This window comes from Dunckerocampus dactyliophorus, chromosome 7 (assembly GCF_027744805.1).
Source record: "Dunckerocampus dactyliophorus isolate RoL2022-P2 chromosome 7, RoL_Ddac_1.1, whole genome shotgun sequence".
In the NCBI taxonomy this organism is placed as follows: Eukaryota; Metazoa; Chordata; class Actinopteri; order Syngnathiformes; family Syngnathidae; genus Dunckerocampus; species Dunckerocampus dactyliophorus.
The window spans coordinates 23,008,979-23,021,390 of NC_072825.1; the positions used below are offsets into that span (position 1 = coordinate 23,008,979).

Sequence of the window (12,412 nt, forward strand, 5' to 3'; positions counted from 1 at the left end):
CCTTGATGACAACAGCCATAACGAAAAAGAAGATACTTGTAGACGGTCCCTGCGCTCTTGTCTCGCTGCCGGCTTCTCAGAGATCAATGTAAGTCAAGACTGCGCAGAAGACGGCTCGTTTTGATAAAGTGTGTTGTATATGTTACCACTCTTGGAAAGGGATATGGTTTGCTATGTAAGAACCATTAGCGTGGGTGTTATTAATCTCAGAAGTTTGAATCTGTGAATATGTTTCTACCTTTACCGCAGTCCACTCATATTGTCCACTCATCCATGGTTTGATACATGTAGTATTTGGCTGTATATTTACGTGTATATTCACTATACCAACTCATTAGCATGTTAATTGTGTAGTTGTGTTTTTTGTACATGTTACGACTTTATTTTGGGTGTTTCTTATGTGATAGTGTACATTCAGGAGCTGACGTCATTCCATATTAGCGTAATTGGCTTTAAAAACAATTAAATCATAAATATTAATGTGTGTAACAATTGATCGGTGATGTCATTTACACTTACGTATGATGATAGTAAATAAAACTATTTTAAAAATAGTAGCGCGTGAGGGAGACGTTTCCACTTCCGGGTTCTGTGCTGCTATTGGTAACAGACGCCAAACATTACAAAGAAGCTTCTGAAACGCTCATACCGCAGTCATGAGTTCGCCTTTGTCGATGCTAAAGAAAACTAGACGTACTTCACTTGAGAGTGAGAATACCAGACCGTGAGTAAATGAAAAGACGACAGAACCTGACTAAAACATTTAAATATTTATATTCCGTAGATGCTAGCGCCAAGAGACTTCCGGGGAAAGAGGTCACGTGTTGTCATAGTTTTCATTTGGCAGCTTAATTTCTGTCACAGAATGAACAAGGGAAGTATTCTATTCTTAAATTATTTATATTTAATAAATTATGTCCCACAAATATGGGTTCAAGACCTGATTTAAAAATGCTCGATTACATAGTCCTCAGGGGTCATATACATATACAGGTATAAATTCATTAGATCATGATATGTAAATATATATCACAACATGTAAACATTAGATGAAGAAGGTCCATAGAGCAGTTTTTGCATGGGTAATTTGAAATGCATGTTCATCTTGAATGTCCCACCTGTAATTTAACTGCAGTGAATTTTATTGTGACAAAAAGGAAAGATTTGTTTGTCTTTCACTTGTAGGGGCCAGAAGCAAGGGCAATTCAGGGAGACTGTATCACCAGGTAAGCTACAGGTCACATCATGTCACACACAATCACAAAATGCACCACAGCTTTATCATTTTTTTGTTCCATTTCAGAAGTTCAAGTATCAGATAATCCAAATCTTCCTGTGGCCGGTGATGTTAACTCTACCATTTCTAAAGCACCAAAGAAAGGTAAAGACACAATGTGATGGGTTTCAATAGTCAAGCTTTACGAAGTTTTGATGAGGAAACCAAAATATGAGAGATGCTTCTCAGTATGATGTAGTGCAGTTCTACACCAGCACTTTTCTTGGAAATTGTACACTGAAAGTACATTTTATGTAAACAATGGAGGGTGGCACTGTGTTCCTTTTAGCTTTCATTGTGTCACATAGTCGGCTGATCCGACATGCCAGTTAGTTAAAGGTTAAAAGGACAAAGGGAGTCTTTAAATTAGGAGTTTGTGTATGTACACAACGTCCATTAATTACTTTCACACCCAAACAGTTGCCATCAGAAAACCTCTATAAACTCTACAGGCAATGTTATAAGTAAGTGTAGTTATCAATTGTCACCTAGTGACATTTTATTTCTTATATGTCTACCACTTTTACTGTGTTTCACTTTGGAGGTTCCACTTTACACAAGAGCATAAGTGTGTATGTGTACTGTTATACTGTAAAAAATCAGGTGCTCCGCCAAGTGACCTTATGCAGATGTCTGCCATGATGCAGAGACTGACCCTGCTGGAGAGGAAGGTCAGAAGCCAAAAAGAGGAGATGGAGCACAAGGTGAAGACTTTCCTCTGATGACCCACAGACATTTTCACAATTCGCATTAACCTTTTCTTTATGTTGGAAGGAAAACATGATTTCATTGTTGAAGGAGCAACTGAAGGCTCAAGAAACATCAGGTAATGACTGTTGGGACCATCCCTTTTACAGGGCGAAAGTCCTCCCAGATTCTTTTTTTCTAACAGTTGTGAAATGAGTTCAAGGGGTTTCAAGGGCAGTTTACAATTTAATTCAAACAGGAGTGATACAAACAATTGCAAGAGCTGGCGAGAGCGATTAGTGGCCAACAAAGGTTTAACCGAAGTCCAACCGATCTCTGACGAGGAACCCTGTTTGGCTTTCTTTTATAGCGTCTGTCAGAGAGGTGGTACAATGGGTGTAAACTTTCATTTTGTTGTTGTTAGGATGTTGGCCAGATAATCGCTCCTCAGACAGAGATTTTGAAAAGTGTCATATCGAGAAACTATGCGTGCGTGTGCGCAGATAAAAACAACTTTCTGAAAATGATTATTATGAAAAGCATGGAGAAAACTGAACTTCACACGTTTTTGAACAATGTTTGACATAGAGGGCGGCCATATTGAAAGCTGCAGGAAACTTGAGAGAAGGTGCCGACAGCTGCAGCACCAAGTGGATGAAATGGAGGTGCGTTGTTGTGATCAAATCATTCCCAATGTTTCCTTTAGTGATGTATCTTTCACCACCTGCAGAGCTTCCTGAACGACTATGGTTTGATTTGGGTGGGGGATAGGGAACACAGTGATGCAGCAGTGCAAACAAGCAGCTCAGTCACAGGTACCATCCTCTACCTGGTAACTGCCATTTGACTTCAAGTGCTCTCTAACATGCAGGGCATACCTTTTCACAGATGCTTCAGGGTTTAGACATTTCCACGTGGACTTTGACCTTGTGCTACAGAGGATCAAGGAGCTGAACATCCTCACAGGGGAGGGGGAATCTTTTGTACAATCCACACCCAGTGGGGCACAGTTGGCTAGAAAAGTTCCCGTGCAACTGAGACTCTACAGAAATGGCATTGTGATGTTTGAAGGACCTTTCCGCTCTTACCAGGAGGGCAGCACGCAGGTACTCGAGACTGGTCTTGGTCGAGAGACATACTATGTTGGGAATGTTTTTTTCAAAGTAAATTTTACACAAAATATCTTGTAATAATGAAGTGTGTACAGTAGCATCATACTAAAGAAATTCATTTATTTTTTTGTGGAAACAGTTTGTCCTAAAGAAGTATTGTGTGTAGATTTTTGAGGAAAGAAATGGATTCAACCCGTTTCGGAATATGTAACAACGAAATGTGTAACAGTAAAGGAGAGTGAATATGTATGCAAGGCACCGTACTACAGTAGGAGTAGTCCCTTTGTCTGTCCCCTCTGGAGGATGTATCAATTTGTTTCACTTGGAGTCCACTTAATCTTGCATTGTTGACTTAAATCTCTCCAAGTCCTTGCATTGTATTGCTCGAGTCTCCCTCAGACCTGATGTTGAGAAAAAGAAATAACTCCTCTTTCTAAGGATGTTCTTTAAACTGTGCATGAAAGCACTGCCATAATTTGGTTTGTTTCAGAGGCGTTTCTGAGTTTGTAAAAATGACTACTTTAACTACCTTATATTTTAGCGTTTGAAAGGGAGTAGGTGCAAAAAACTTCTGGATTTGTAATGTTTGGTTGTCTTTGCAGCAATGCATGCAGGATCTGATGGAAGGCTATTTTCCATCTGAGCTTCAGGGCAGATATCCAGATGGTGTGCCTTTTGAGGTAGTGCATCCCATCTCTCTGCCACATCTTGCGCTAATACGGAATTGTTAAAACTCCTATACCTTTTCTCTTATAAGGTCCATGACAGAAGAGATGAGGAATTTGTCCCCAGACTACCATGGGATAAATTTCCAGGTGAAGGACAGGCTGTATATTAGAGAAAAGAGGAGTCTTTTCCGACTGAGTTCAACACTCTGAGAATGTCACATGTATGTTATTTTGACTCACAGGTAAGACATCAAACGCAAAACAGTTCCTGAAAAGGCTGCCCAAAGTGGTGGTGAAGGCGGGTCAAGTGATTGATGTCAGAGACTCAGTGTGCACAACCTTGGAGGTATGATTTTTGAGAATTTTAGTCTGGTCATTTCTGCTCATACAGAACCTAATCTTTCCTCAAGGGTTCACCTGACACCGACAACGGCAACTCGATCATCCTTGTAGATACACCAGCACTGCAAGTAATCAAGGACAGGTACTCAAAAGGTTATGAATTATACTGTACATACATACTCAAAATTGTCCATAGGTGTGAATGTGAGTGTGAATGGTTTTTGGTTATGTGTCTTGTGATTGACTGGTGACCAGTACCCTGCCTCTTGCCCAAAGTCAGCTGGGATAGGCTCCAGCTTACCTGCAACCCTGAACAGAATAATCAGTAGGAAATTAAAGAATTGCACATGGTGTGTAATTATCATAAATCGTGTCACTTTCCTGAGGCTGCAGACACCGACCTCTGACAGGCCTTCTGGCCATAACATCATCACACTCAAAGTTAAGTCAGAAGATGGCAATAACACTTACATCCTAAAAATGTGCCTTTCCGAGACTGTGGGTCACCTACGGCAACACCTGGACAGATTCAGGTAAGCCTGCAACTTCACATATTATGTGATATCATCGGCCGACAGCTTATGATTTCTTCTATTGGTTTACAGGGGTCATGACCTGGCTGGATATGACATTATCAGCGCATACCCTCAGCATCACTACAATGATGATTGCCAAACGCTTGGGTCGTGCGGGCTCACGACAAATGTCACTCTTCTTCTGCGAGGAAGGAAAACACAGTTGTGAAATAAATGGCTCATCTAATGATGATTGTCTACTGTGTGTTCAGTAGACACTTCCGGTGCTTATTTAACATGGAATTTGAGATTGCCAATGTATAAACATGATGCCTTAAACAAGACAGTGAAAATATTTACTACCAATGACATTTTCCAGTATTGCATGGACCATTGTTTTAATTCAACACAAGAAAGCAAAATAAATTAGGATTAAAAACAAATGAAAATAACAAAACATAAGTAATGTATTTAATTACAAAAAACAGAAGACATATCGGTAACAATCCTGTCAAAACGTTTCCAAACGCATGTTGCTCCTGAATGCGCTCTTTTTGGTGTCCCTGTGACTTACACCGCGTCTCCTCATTGGCTCACACCCCGGAAGTGCTCTCACAGACGTGGACAGTGTTCAGAGCGTAGTAACATTCTTCTAACGCTTGAGATTACGAATAGTAAATAACTACAATACAAGTATCAAGATTACACATTGAAAAGTGGAGAAGGTTGTTGTTTCAGGACAAGCATGGACGAAGTGACAGGAGCTCAGCTAATTGCTGAGTCTCTTAAAAAGCAGGTATGTAACTTAAAAATGTTTTTTTTAATATACAACTGTCATTGACCTCTCGTCAATGGTTACAGTGAAACTGGAAATTGAGAGAACTATAAATCGATAAATGTTTATTTTAGTTTTTGTTTTTGCATGTGTGTCAGTTTTAACAACTGTGTCAGTACGCAGTACAATGGATATTGACAGCTACGGGGTGCCATGAGGTCCAAATAATTTTGCTGCAATATGTACTGGTAATACAATAATAAATTATATACTGTATTATGTGCAATGTAATCTACAATTTGTAATGGAATTTAACTGGTGAAGTGTTTTTAGAAAATGTAAGAAATAAGGTTTAATGCACTTAAGGAGATATTAGTTGTATATCCTTAAAGTAAATTTAAATTATACTGAATGTTTGACAATGTATAAATGTCCCTACAGAAAGTGGAGTACATGTTTGGAATTGTTGGTGTTCCTGTCATTGAAGTAGCCATGGCTGCTCAGGCTGCAGGGATCAAATATGTGGGCATGCGAAATGAACAAGCGGTAAGCAGTGTGTAGATATTCTGCTCTGTTTGATCTGCTGTGTTTGATCAAGTCTTCCAAACAATAGGCATGCTATGCTGCGTCTGCCATTGGATACCTTACTGGAAGGTAAGACTGTTAGTGATCCAAACGATAGTAATTATAATAATAATAGAAGCTGGCTTGATTGTGTATCCTGTGTTACCTCTATTCAGACCAGGTGCCTGCCTCGTGGTGTCTGGACCAGGACTCATTCATGCTCTTGGTGGAATGGCCAACTCTAACATGAACTGCTGGTATGAATTACATTACAATTGTCTATATAGTTATTTTGTTTTTTAAATGTATGTTGCTTTTTTACACAGGCCGGTTATAGTTATTGGGGGATCCTCGGATAGAAACCAAGAGACAGCAGGGGCCTTTCAGGAGTTTCCTCAGGTAATAAATGTGTTGATACACATTTAGGTTTAAGGATGTTTGCCTTTGCTTGAGTTCTTTTTCACTTATGTAGGTTGAAGCGTGTCGTCTGTATAGCAAATTCTCTGCCAGGCCAAGCAGTCTGGAAGCAATCCCTGCAGTGATTGAGAAGGTAATCTATTAATATTCTTTTTATTTTATCATTTATGAATTTGATATTAAACATATCATTCAGCACACTTTTAAGTAGTGTGTTAATACTAACACTGTCATTATGTTCTTGTTTACAGGCTGTTCGCACAAGCATATATGGGCGTCCAGGTGCTTGTTATGTGGACGTTGCAGGAGACATGGTGAATGCCAAAGTGGACAGGAGCAAAGTCAGGTTTGTAAGATTGTTTTCTCTTTTGTAATGGTAGACATAGCATACTGTCACATATTCATATAAATGTTGTTGCTGCAGATTTGTAAGTTGTTGTCCGCCTCCTCCCATCTGTCTGGCCAACCACAATGCAGTGACAGAGGCTATTGCTGTCTTAAAGTCAGCCAAAAGACCTTTAGTCATCGTTGGCAAAGGTAAAAAAACTATTATTTTGCCACTTGTCTTTAATGAGAGATGCTACATTTCCTAGTTTTTTGTTGTGGCCAACAGGTGCAGCATATGGCCGAGCAGAAGCCGCCCTGAGGGACTTTATGGAATTGAGCCACCTGCCATTCCTTCCCACACCCATGGGCAAGGGAGTGCTGCCCGATGACCACCCCAATTGTGTGGCGGCTGCCCGATCGAGGTACACCATTGAGGTGTACATTTAAAAACATTCTCCTAGAATAATTTCCAGTACAGTTATACGCCCTAATTCCCTGCCAGTCACTTTATTAGGTACACCTTTTCTACAAATATCTGGAAATGTACTCATTGTATGCCCTCTCAATTCCTGCTGTTGCGTTCGTGTTCTTGTGTCTTTGCTACCTGGTGTGGTTGACAGACCAGAACAAGGTTGACAGCAGCTCTTAGCACACTTTTATTCCAAATTTTTGTATCAACAGAACAATTATAGGAAGGTTAACTTGTCAGATGCAAAGGGAACTAAGTCTTCAGCCCTCACTGTAACAGGATAGTGCTGCACATTGAAACAAATGTGCTATTAGGTTATGAGATAAATCAGCAAAAGGGTGTTTAATCCAATAATAGCAAAGTACACCTAATATTGTGTACAGAATTCATTATGTAGACACAGTAGCAATATTCTTCATGTACAGTATTCTTACACGTAAAGCGTTGGCTTTGTGTGATGCAATGATGCACTGTATGCTGATCCTCTTTCTTCTGCTGAAATGAAGAGCTCTGCTCCAGGCGGATGTTGTGCTTCTTCTTGGAGCCCGACTCAACTGGATCCTCCATTTTGGTCTGCCGCCTAGATTTGACCCTAATGTCAAGATCATCCAGGTTAGTAGATGGCCAACACAATGTACTTTATGCTGGTAGTTGTTTTTCCTTCTTTATGACGTTGCCGTTTGGTGCTGGTCAACCACTATGAAGTTCTTTTATGTTTACTGTTACACCCACAGGGGTCCACATTGGAAATGTATTCAGGGTTCATGGGCTACCTTACAGTGCATTTAAATAATACTACTAATACGTACTATCTACAGGTTGACCTCTGTCACGAGGAGATGGGAAACAATGTGAGGCCTGCTGTCGCCCTTCTGGGGGACATCAATGCTGTGGTCAATCAGGTACATAAGCCACAAACTCACGAATCATCTAACTGTGCCTTAAAATACCAGCTCATGTGGTATAATCAAGTATTGTTCTCCTTTCTCCAGCTGCGGGAGTGTCTTTTTAAAGATGGCTGGAAGTATCCCTCTTGCACAGGATGGTGGAGCACACTAAAGGAGAAAATAGCCGCCAATGCAAAAATATCAAATGTGAGTTAGAAATTGAATTTCATTTCACTTCACAAGCCCAAAAAAATGTAATGATTTTCAGTGGTGGAGCTCAGGGCATCTGCAGTGGCAATGAGAGATTCTATTCAGGAGCAACTTACCGTATACTTAATTGAACATTTTCCCTGTACTCGCCACTATTTGAGGAAATACAAAAATAGTGTATGATAACATGCAATCATAATAAAGGCATTCTATTGTTTTCCAGGTTATTTAGGATCTGTTTTTTATCCTTCCCCTCATTCACCTTACAGGCGTTTGCTGTGCAGTCAACATTGCCTATGAACTACTACACCGTGTTTCACCACATCTCGCAGCTGCTACCGCATGACTGCATAATTGTCAGCGAGGGCGCCAACACTATGGACATTGGACGCACTATGTTGAATAACTACCTACCTCGGCACAGGCAAGCATAGCATGGTTTGGAGTAATGGCGTTCATGCATGTCGAAGCATCTTTCCGTCTTTCTACACATATGAACTATTGTCATTCAGTGTTTCCTGCAAGACTGTAATGTATTTGTGGCGGTGGTGGGTTGGGGTCTATAATTGTTGAATTGTCATTGGCTATAGTGTGTGTGAATGTACTTGTAATTCATTCTGGTGAGTGGAGAGAGGAATAACGTTGTGACAAAACATCAAAAGCAAAACAAATGCATCGTTCCTCATTTATCACGGTTAATTGGTTCTAGGCCGACTGTGATAAGTGAATTTCCGTGAAGTAGGATTCAATATTAATAAATTGAATGTTTTTGTAGTTAGAGCATAGAAAACCTGTTTGTGACTTTCTAAATACAGTTTTTAGTATTATTGGAGCCCTGTAGACATGAAATAACACCCCTATAGTCACCGTTACACTTGTATCATTCAATATAGTAGACATAATAATAAAAAATAAACCATCTTCGACATAAATAAGATAAGATAGACTTACATTTTAGCACTGACAGTGTACTTCCTGGTGGTTATTGTCTTACCAATGTAACGTGACTGACACCTAGAGACCACTGTAGTATACTTAAGGAGAGATTCTCGATGCACTTTAGTTGCTTTATTAACAAGCAGAGAACACATGCAGTGAACATTTACACAGGATCTGCTGTCGGCCACTCGCTACACTGCTAACCTGCTGCGAGCACTCAGCTAACAGCCATCTCTAGCTAGCTGATATCACACAGGTCACTTCTCAGGCCCCGCGTCTTATAGGCACACCCAACAAGTCACAGATATTGTATTACACTTCATACCATGTCTTTTGAATGCCTTATATTTGTATTTTCTTTCATTTAGTCTTTTTATGCTTTAAAATGCTTAATGTAGGCCCTGAATACGTACAATTTTCTTAAATACGCTTTAAAAAAAAAAAAGAAAAAAGACCATATTCAACCTGAGGACGACTGTATGTTTACACCTACCAATGAACTTTCTTCTGTCACTTTTTTGTCGTTTTTTTATGCCATAAACAAGACAGAGCCGCCTGTAAATACACTTAAATGGGGAGGGACCCACAGCAGCACTCAATGCCTGTTGAGAAGAGCGATACATGCTTTCATGTCAGAGTCTCCAAAAGTAGTTGGTAACAGTGATCCCTCTCCTGCGACGTCGTCTTATTCTGTGGCAGACCAGGTGCTTATGAGTCGGTTAAGAAGTGGAGTTACCCAACGAGCTACTTTCACAGACGGTCTACATCTACGGCACATATTTTTAAAGTCAGTGTGAATCAATGTTAATCTGAATTTACTTATTCATTTGTGCTTATTCCTGACAACATTCCAGGTTAGACGCTGGCACATTCGGAACAATGGGAGTGGGCCTCGGTTTCGCTATAGCTGCAGCTGCTTTGGAAAAGAGCCAGAATAAAGGCAGAAGAATCGTCTGTGTGGAAGGAGACAGTGCCTTTGGGTTTTCTGGCATGGAGGTTGAAACCATGTGCAGGTAAGCAACATTAATCCTATTTTAATGCTATCGATTTTCTGTAAAACATTTTTTTACAGCGTCAATGTTTGTAATTGATTGTACAGGTATAGCCTGCCTGTAGTGGTGATTGTGGTGAATAATAATGGTATATACAGCGGAGTCGACCCTGAGACGTGGAAAGAAATGGCAACAATGGGAGATCTAACCAGCATGTGAGACATTTGTCACTGTCAAACCAAACGCTTTCAGCTGCAATGTGCTCCCCTAAACTTGCTGAATGTTCTCACCTGTATTATCAGAGCCCCTCCAGTGACCCTCCTGCCTGAGGCGCGCTACGACCAGGTCATGGCAGCTTTTGGCGGCCGTGGTTTCCTGGTGAGGACAGTGGAGGAGTTGCGGAGTGCCTTGCAGCTTAGCTTGAGTGACTGGGAGAGACCCAGTCTGATCAACGTGCTCATCGACCCTTCCTCAGACAGAAAGCAGCAGGTAAGAAACTCACACAAACAGGAGAAGTCAGTGAGTTATTCCAATGATAGCTAAATGGATTTAAGGGAAGAAAATAGAACAATATCCTATGTAACCACTGCACATTGTAACCTAATGTGATGAGATTTGGCATTGCAGCATGCACATACTGGATATAATGGATATACAGTTAGATTAACTTTAATCACGCTCAAGTTTTACTCAACTCCTGTAGGTGGCAGTAGTGCGCTGTCCTTGAGCCACACCCACACAAGTTTCCTGAAAATAGAATAAATATTTCTTTGCATATTCCTGCTCAAAAACACAGAAGAAAACAACCAAAGAAAAAGACACACAACCTACAGCATTAAAAATTGACGAGAGCAGGTGAAACCCTCAACATAGTGACAGGAAGTAATACAAACAAGGGTTGCAGCTGTGTAGCTAGTTGGAATTAAAATCATCAGCGTTCCAGTTAGCGACTAATAAAGAGAAATAAGTGGCTCAATGTTTATTTGACTCTGCATGTGTTCCTGAGCGGTAATCCTTCCTCTCCACAGGTGCACAGTGGAGCTGCTCCTTTCCACTCAACAATCCCTCCACTTCACATCAACCTGACCTTTCTATTTCTAGGGCCCTTATAATTAGAAAGTGGGGCCTTCTGTGTTTATGTTGAATGTATCCATGCAACACTCCGTGCAGGCTTGCATGGATACATTCAGGTGTTGGAAGGTTCCATTGAGGCACTAAGCTCCATTGTTGTGCCCTCCTTTTCTTTGTCTATGTCTGCCCAACAATCAGCGTTGTCATTGTTCCCTCCAACGTACAAATGATGTACAAACTTCTGTCATTTATTCATTTTTTTTTCTTTATTTGCAGGAGTTCCCTTGGCTGACACGTTCCAACTTGTAGACTGAAACCTTCTCACCAAACTGTTGGAAAGTGAATATTTTCTTATTAATTATTACAGTTTAATTTAAATGTAAAAAAAAGTATATAAATAACACCATAATAAAACTAATTTTTTATCACGTACTATATTAGATCTATGTTTTTGTGTCTAATAGTGATGAATTCCCTTAACCAACAGTTGCCATTGATTTTGAGATGGTTTTAACTCTTTTCTGGGGCTCACTGTTCAGACATGCAAAAAACTCATGGTTGAGCAGGAGATATTAGTGATGTGTTCACTCAAAATGTGTCAACAGTAGGCATGTCACAAGACACTCAGGTCACGAGACGTGACGATACATGAGATTGGGTCTACGAGAATGAGAGGAGACAAGGTTTGAACAATATTTTTAAGAAAAGTACAATATATTGCAATCTGTTGGCCGCACGGTGGCCTAGTTGTTAGCATGTTGGCCACACAGTCAGGAGATCGGGAAGGTCTGGATTCGAATCTCCGTTGGACATCTCTGTGTGGAGTTTGCATGTTCTCCCCCGCTTGCCTCCCACATTCCAAAAACATGCAGGTTAGGTTAATTGGCGACTCTAAATTGTCCATTGGTATAAATATGAGAGTGCCCTGCGATTGACCAGGGTGTACCCCACCTCTCGCCCGAAGTCAGCTGGGATAGGCTCCAGCATACCCGCGACCCTAATGAGGATAAGTGGCATAGAAGATGGATGGATGGATATTGCAATCTGTTCATTTAATTTTCACTATATTACACTCTACTGTACTCTGTGCGTATGCTAGTGACCCTGACACCAACGCACAGATTGAACTCTCTTCCTGGATGTTTGGAGGCAAGAGACGAG

General features: G+C 40.6%; 2 protein-coding genes across 7 annotated transcripts; both read left to right on the plus strand.

Moving 5' to 3' along the window:
- ubxn11 (UBX domain protein 11) lies at nucleotides 1–5,056 on the plus strand. Of its 5 annotated transcripts, XM_054782821.1 has the most exons (15): nucleotides 597–708; nucleotides 785–872; nucleotides 1,184–1,226; nucleotides 1,304–1,381; nucleotides 1,924–1,980; nucleotides 2,051–2,102; nucleotides 2,552–2,628; nucleotides 2,694–2,778; nucleotides 2,852–3,069; nucleotides 3,678–3,755; nucleotides 3,833–3,890; nucleotides 3,986–4,089; nucleotides 4,154–4,227; nucleotides 4,472–4,618; nucleotides 4,691–5,050. In XM_054782821.1, the coding sequence occupies exons 4-15, from the start codon at nucleotides 1,346–1,348 to the stop codon at nucleotides 4,827–4,829; spliced, it is 1,125 nt and encodes a 374-aa protein (XP_054638796.1). In that variant the 5' UTR covers nucleotides 597–708; nucleotides 785–872; nucleotides 1,184–1,226; nucleotides 1,304–1,345; the 3' UTR covers nucleotides 4,830–5,050. The 5 variants fall into 5 exon arrangements, 4 of the variants coding, with proteins under 4 accessions (XP_054638794.1, XP_054638796.1, XP_054638793.1 ...); XM_054782819.1 differs by lacking the exons at nucleotides 597–708; nucleotides 785–872 and adding an exon at nucleotides 1–88 and having other exon boundaries at nucleotides 1,186–1,226; nucleotides 4,691–5,049; XR_008572095.1 differs by lacking the exon at nucleotides 785–872 and having other exon boundaries at nucleotides 608–724; nucleotides 1,186–1,226; nucleotides 1,880–1,980; nucleotides 4,479–4,618; nucleotides 4,691–4,837.
- Nucleotides 5,057–5,197: 141 nt separating this feature from the next.
- On the plus strand, nucleotides 5,198–11,680 carry hacl1 (2-hydroxyacyl-CoA lyase 1). Of its 2 annotated transcripts, none has more exons than XM_054782813.1 (17): nucleotides 5,198–5,396; nucleotides 5,817–5,921; nucleotides 5,989–6,029; nucleotides 6,116–6,196; nucleotides 6,266–6,338; nucleotides 6,412–6,489; nucleotides 6,608–6,702; nucleotides 6,781–6,893; nucleotides 6,970–7,105; nucleotides 7,659–7,764; nucleotides 7,971–8,054; nucleotides 8,145–8,246; nucleotides 8,519–8,673; nucleotides 10,043–10,201; nucleotides 10,288–10,395; nucleotides 10,483–10,669; nucleotides 11,528–11,679. In XM_054782813.1, exons 1-17 carry the CDS (start codon nucleotides 5,346–5,348, stop codon nucleotides 11,558–11,560), a joined length of 1,707 nt encoding a protein of 568 aa, XP_054638788.1. In that variant the 5' UTR covers nucleotides 5,198–5,345; the 3' UTR covers nucleotides 11,561–11,679. The 2 variants fall into 2 exon arrangements, with proteins under 2 accessions (XP_054638788.1, XP_054638789.1); XM_054782814.1 differs by lacking the exon at nucleotides 5,198–5,396 and adding an exon at nucleotides 5,428–5,623 and having other exon boundaries at nucleotides 11,528–11,680.
- Nucleotides 11,681–12,412: the final 732 nt, after the last annotated feature.

Bases quoted from the DNA above. Each gene is read 5' to 3' on its own strand.
- ubxn11 (XM_054782818.1), top strand. From the start codon at position 657: ATGAGTTCGCCTTTGTCGATGCTAAAGAAAACTAGACGTACTTCACTT. The intron at 725-1,185 runs GTGAGTAAATGA...TTTCACTTGTAG, and splicing joins GAGAGTGAGAATACCAGACC to GGGCCAGAAGCAAGGGCAAT. The intron at 2,779-2,851 runs GTACCATCCTCT...ACCTTTTCACAG, and splicing joins AACAAGCAGCTCAGTCACAG to ATGCTTCAGGGTTTAGACAT.
- hacl1 (XM_054782813.1), top strand. From the start codon at position 5,346: ATGGACGAAGTGACAGGAGCTCAGCTAATTGCTGAGTCTCTTAAAAAG. The intron at 8,055-8,144 runs GTACATAAGCCA...TCCTTTCTCCAG, and splicing joins TCAATGCTGTGGTCAATCAG to CTGCGGGAGTGTCTTTTTAA. The intron at 10,396-10,482 runs GTGAGACATTTG...CTGTATTATCAG, and splicing joins ATGGGAGATCTAACCAGCAT to AGCCCCTCCAGTGACCCTCC.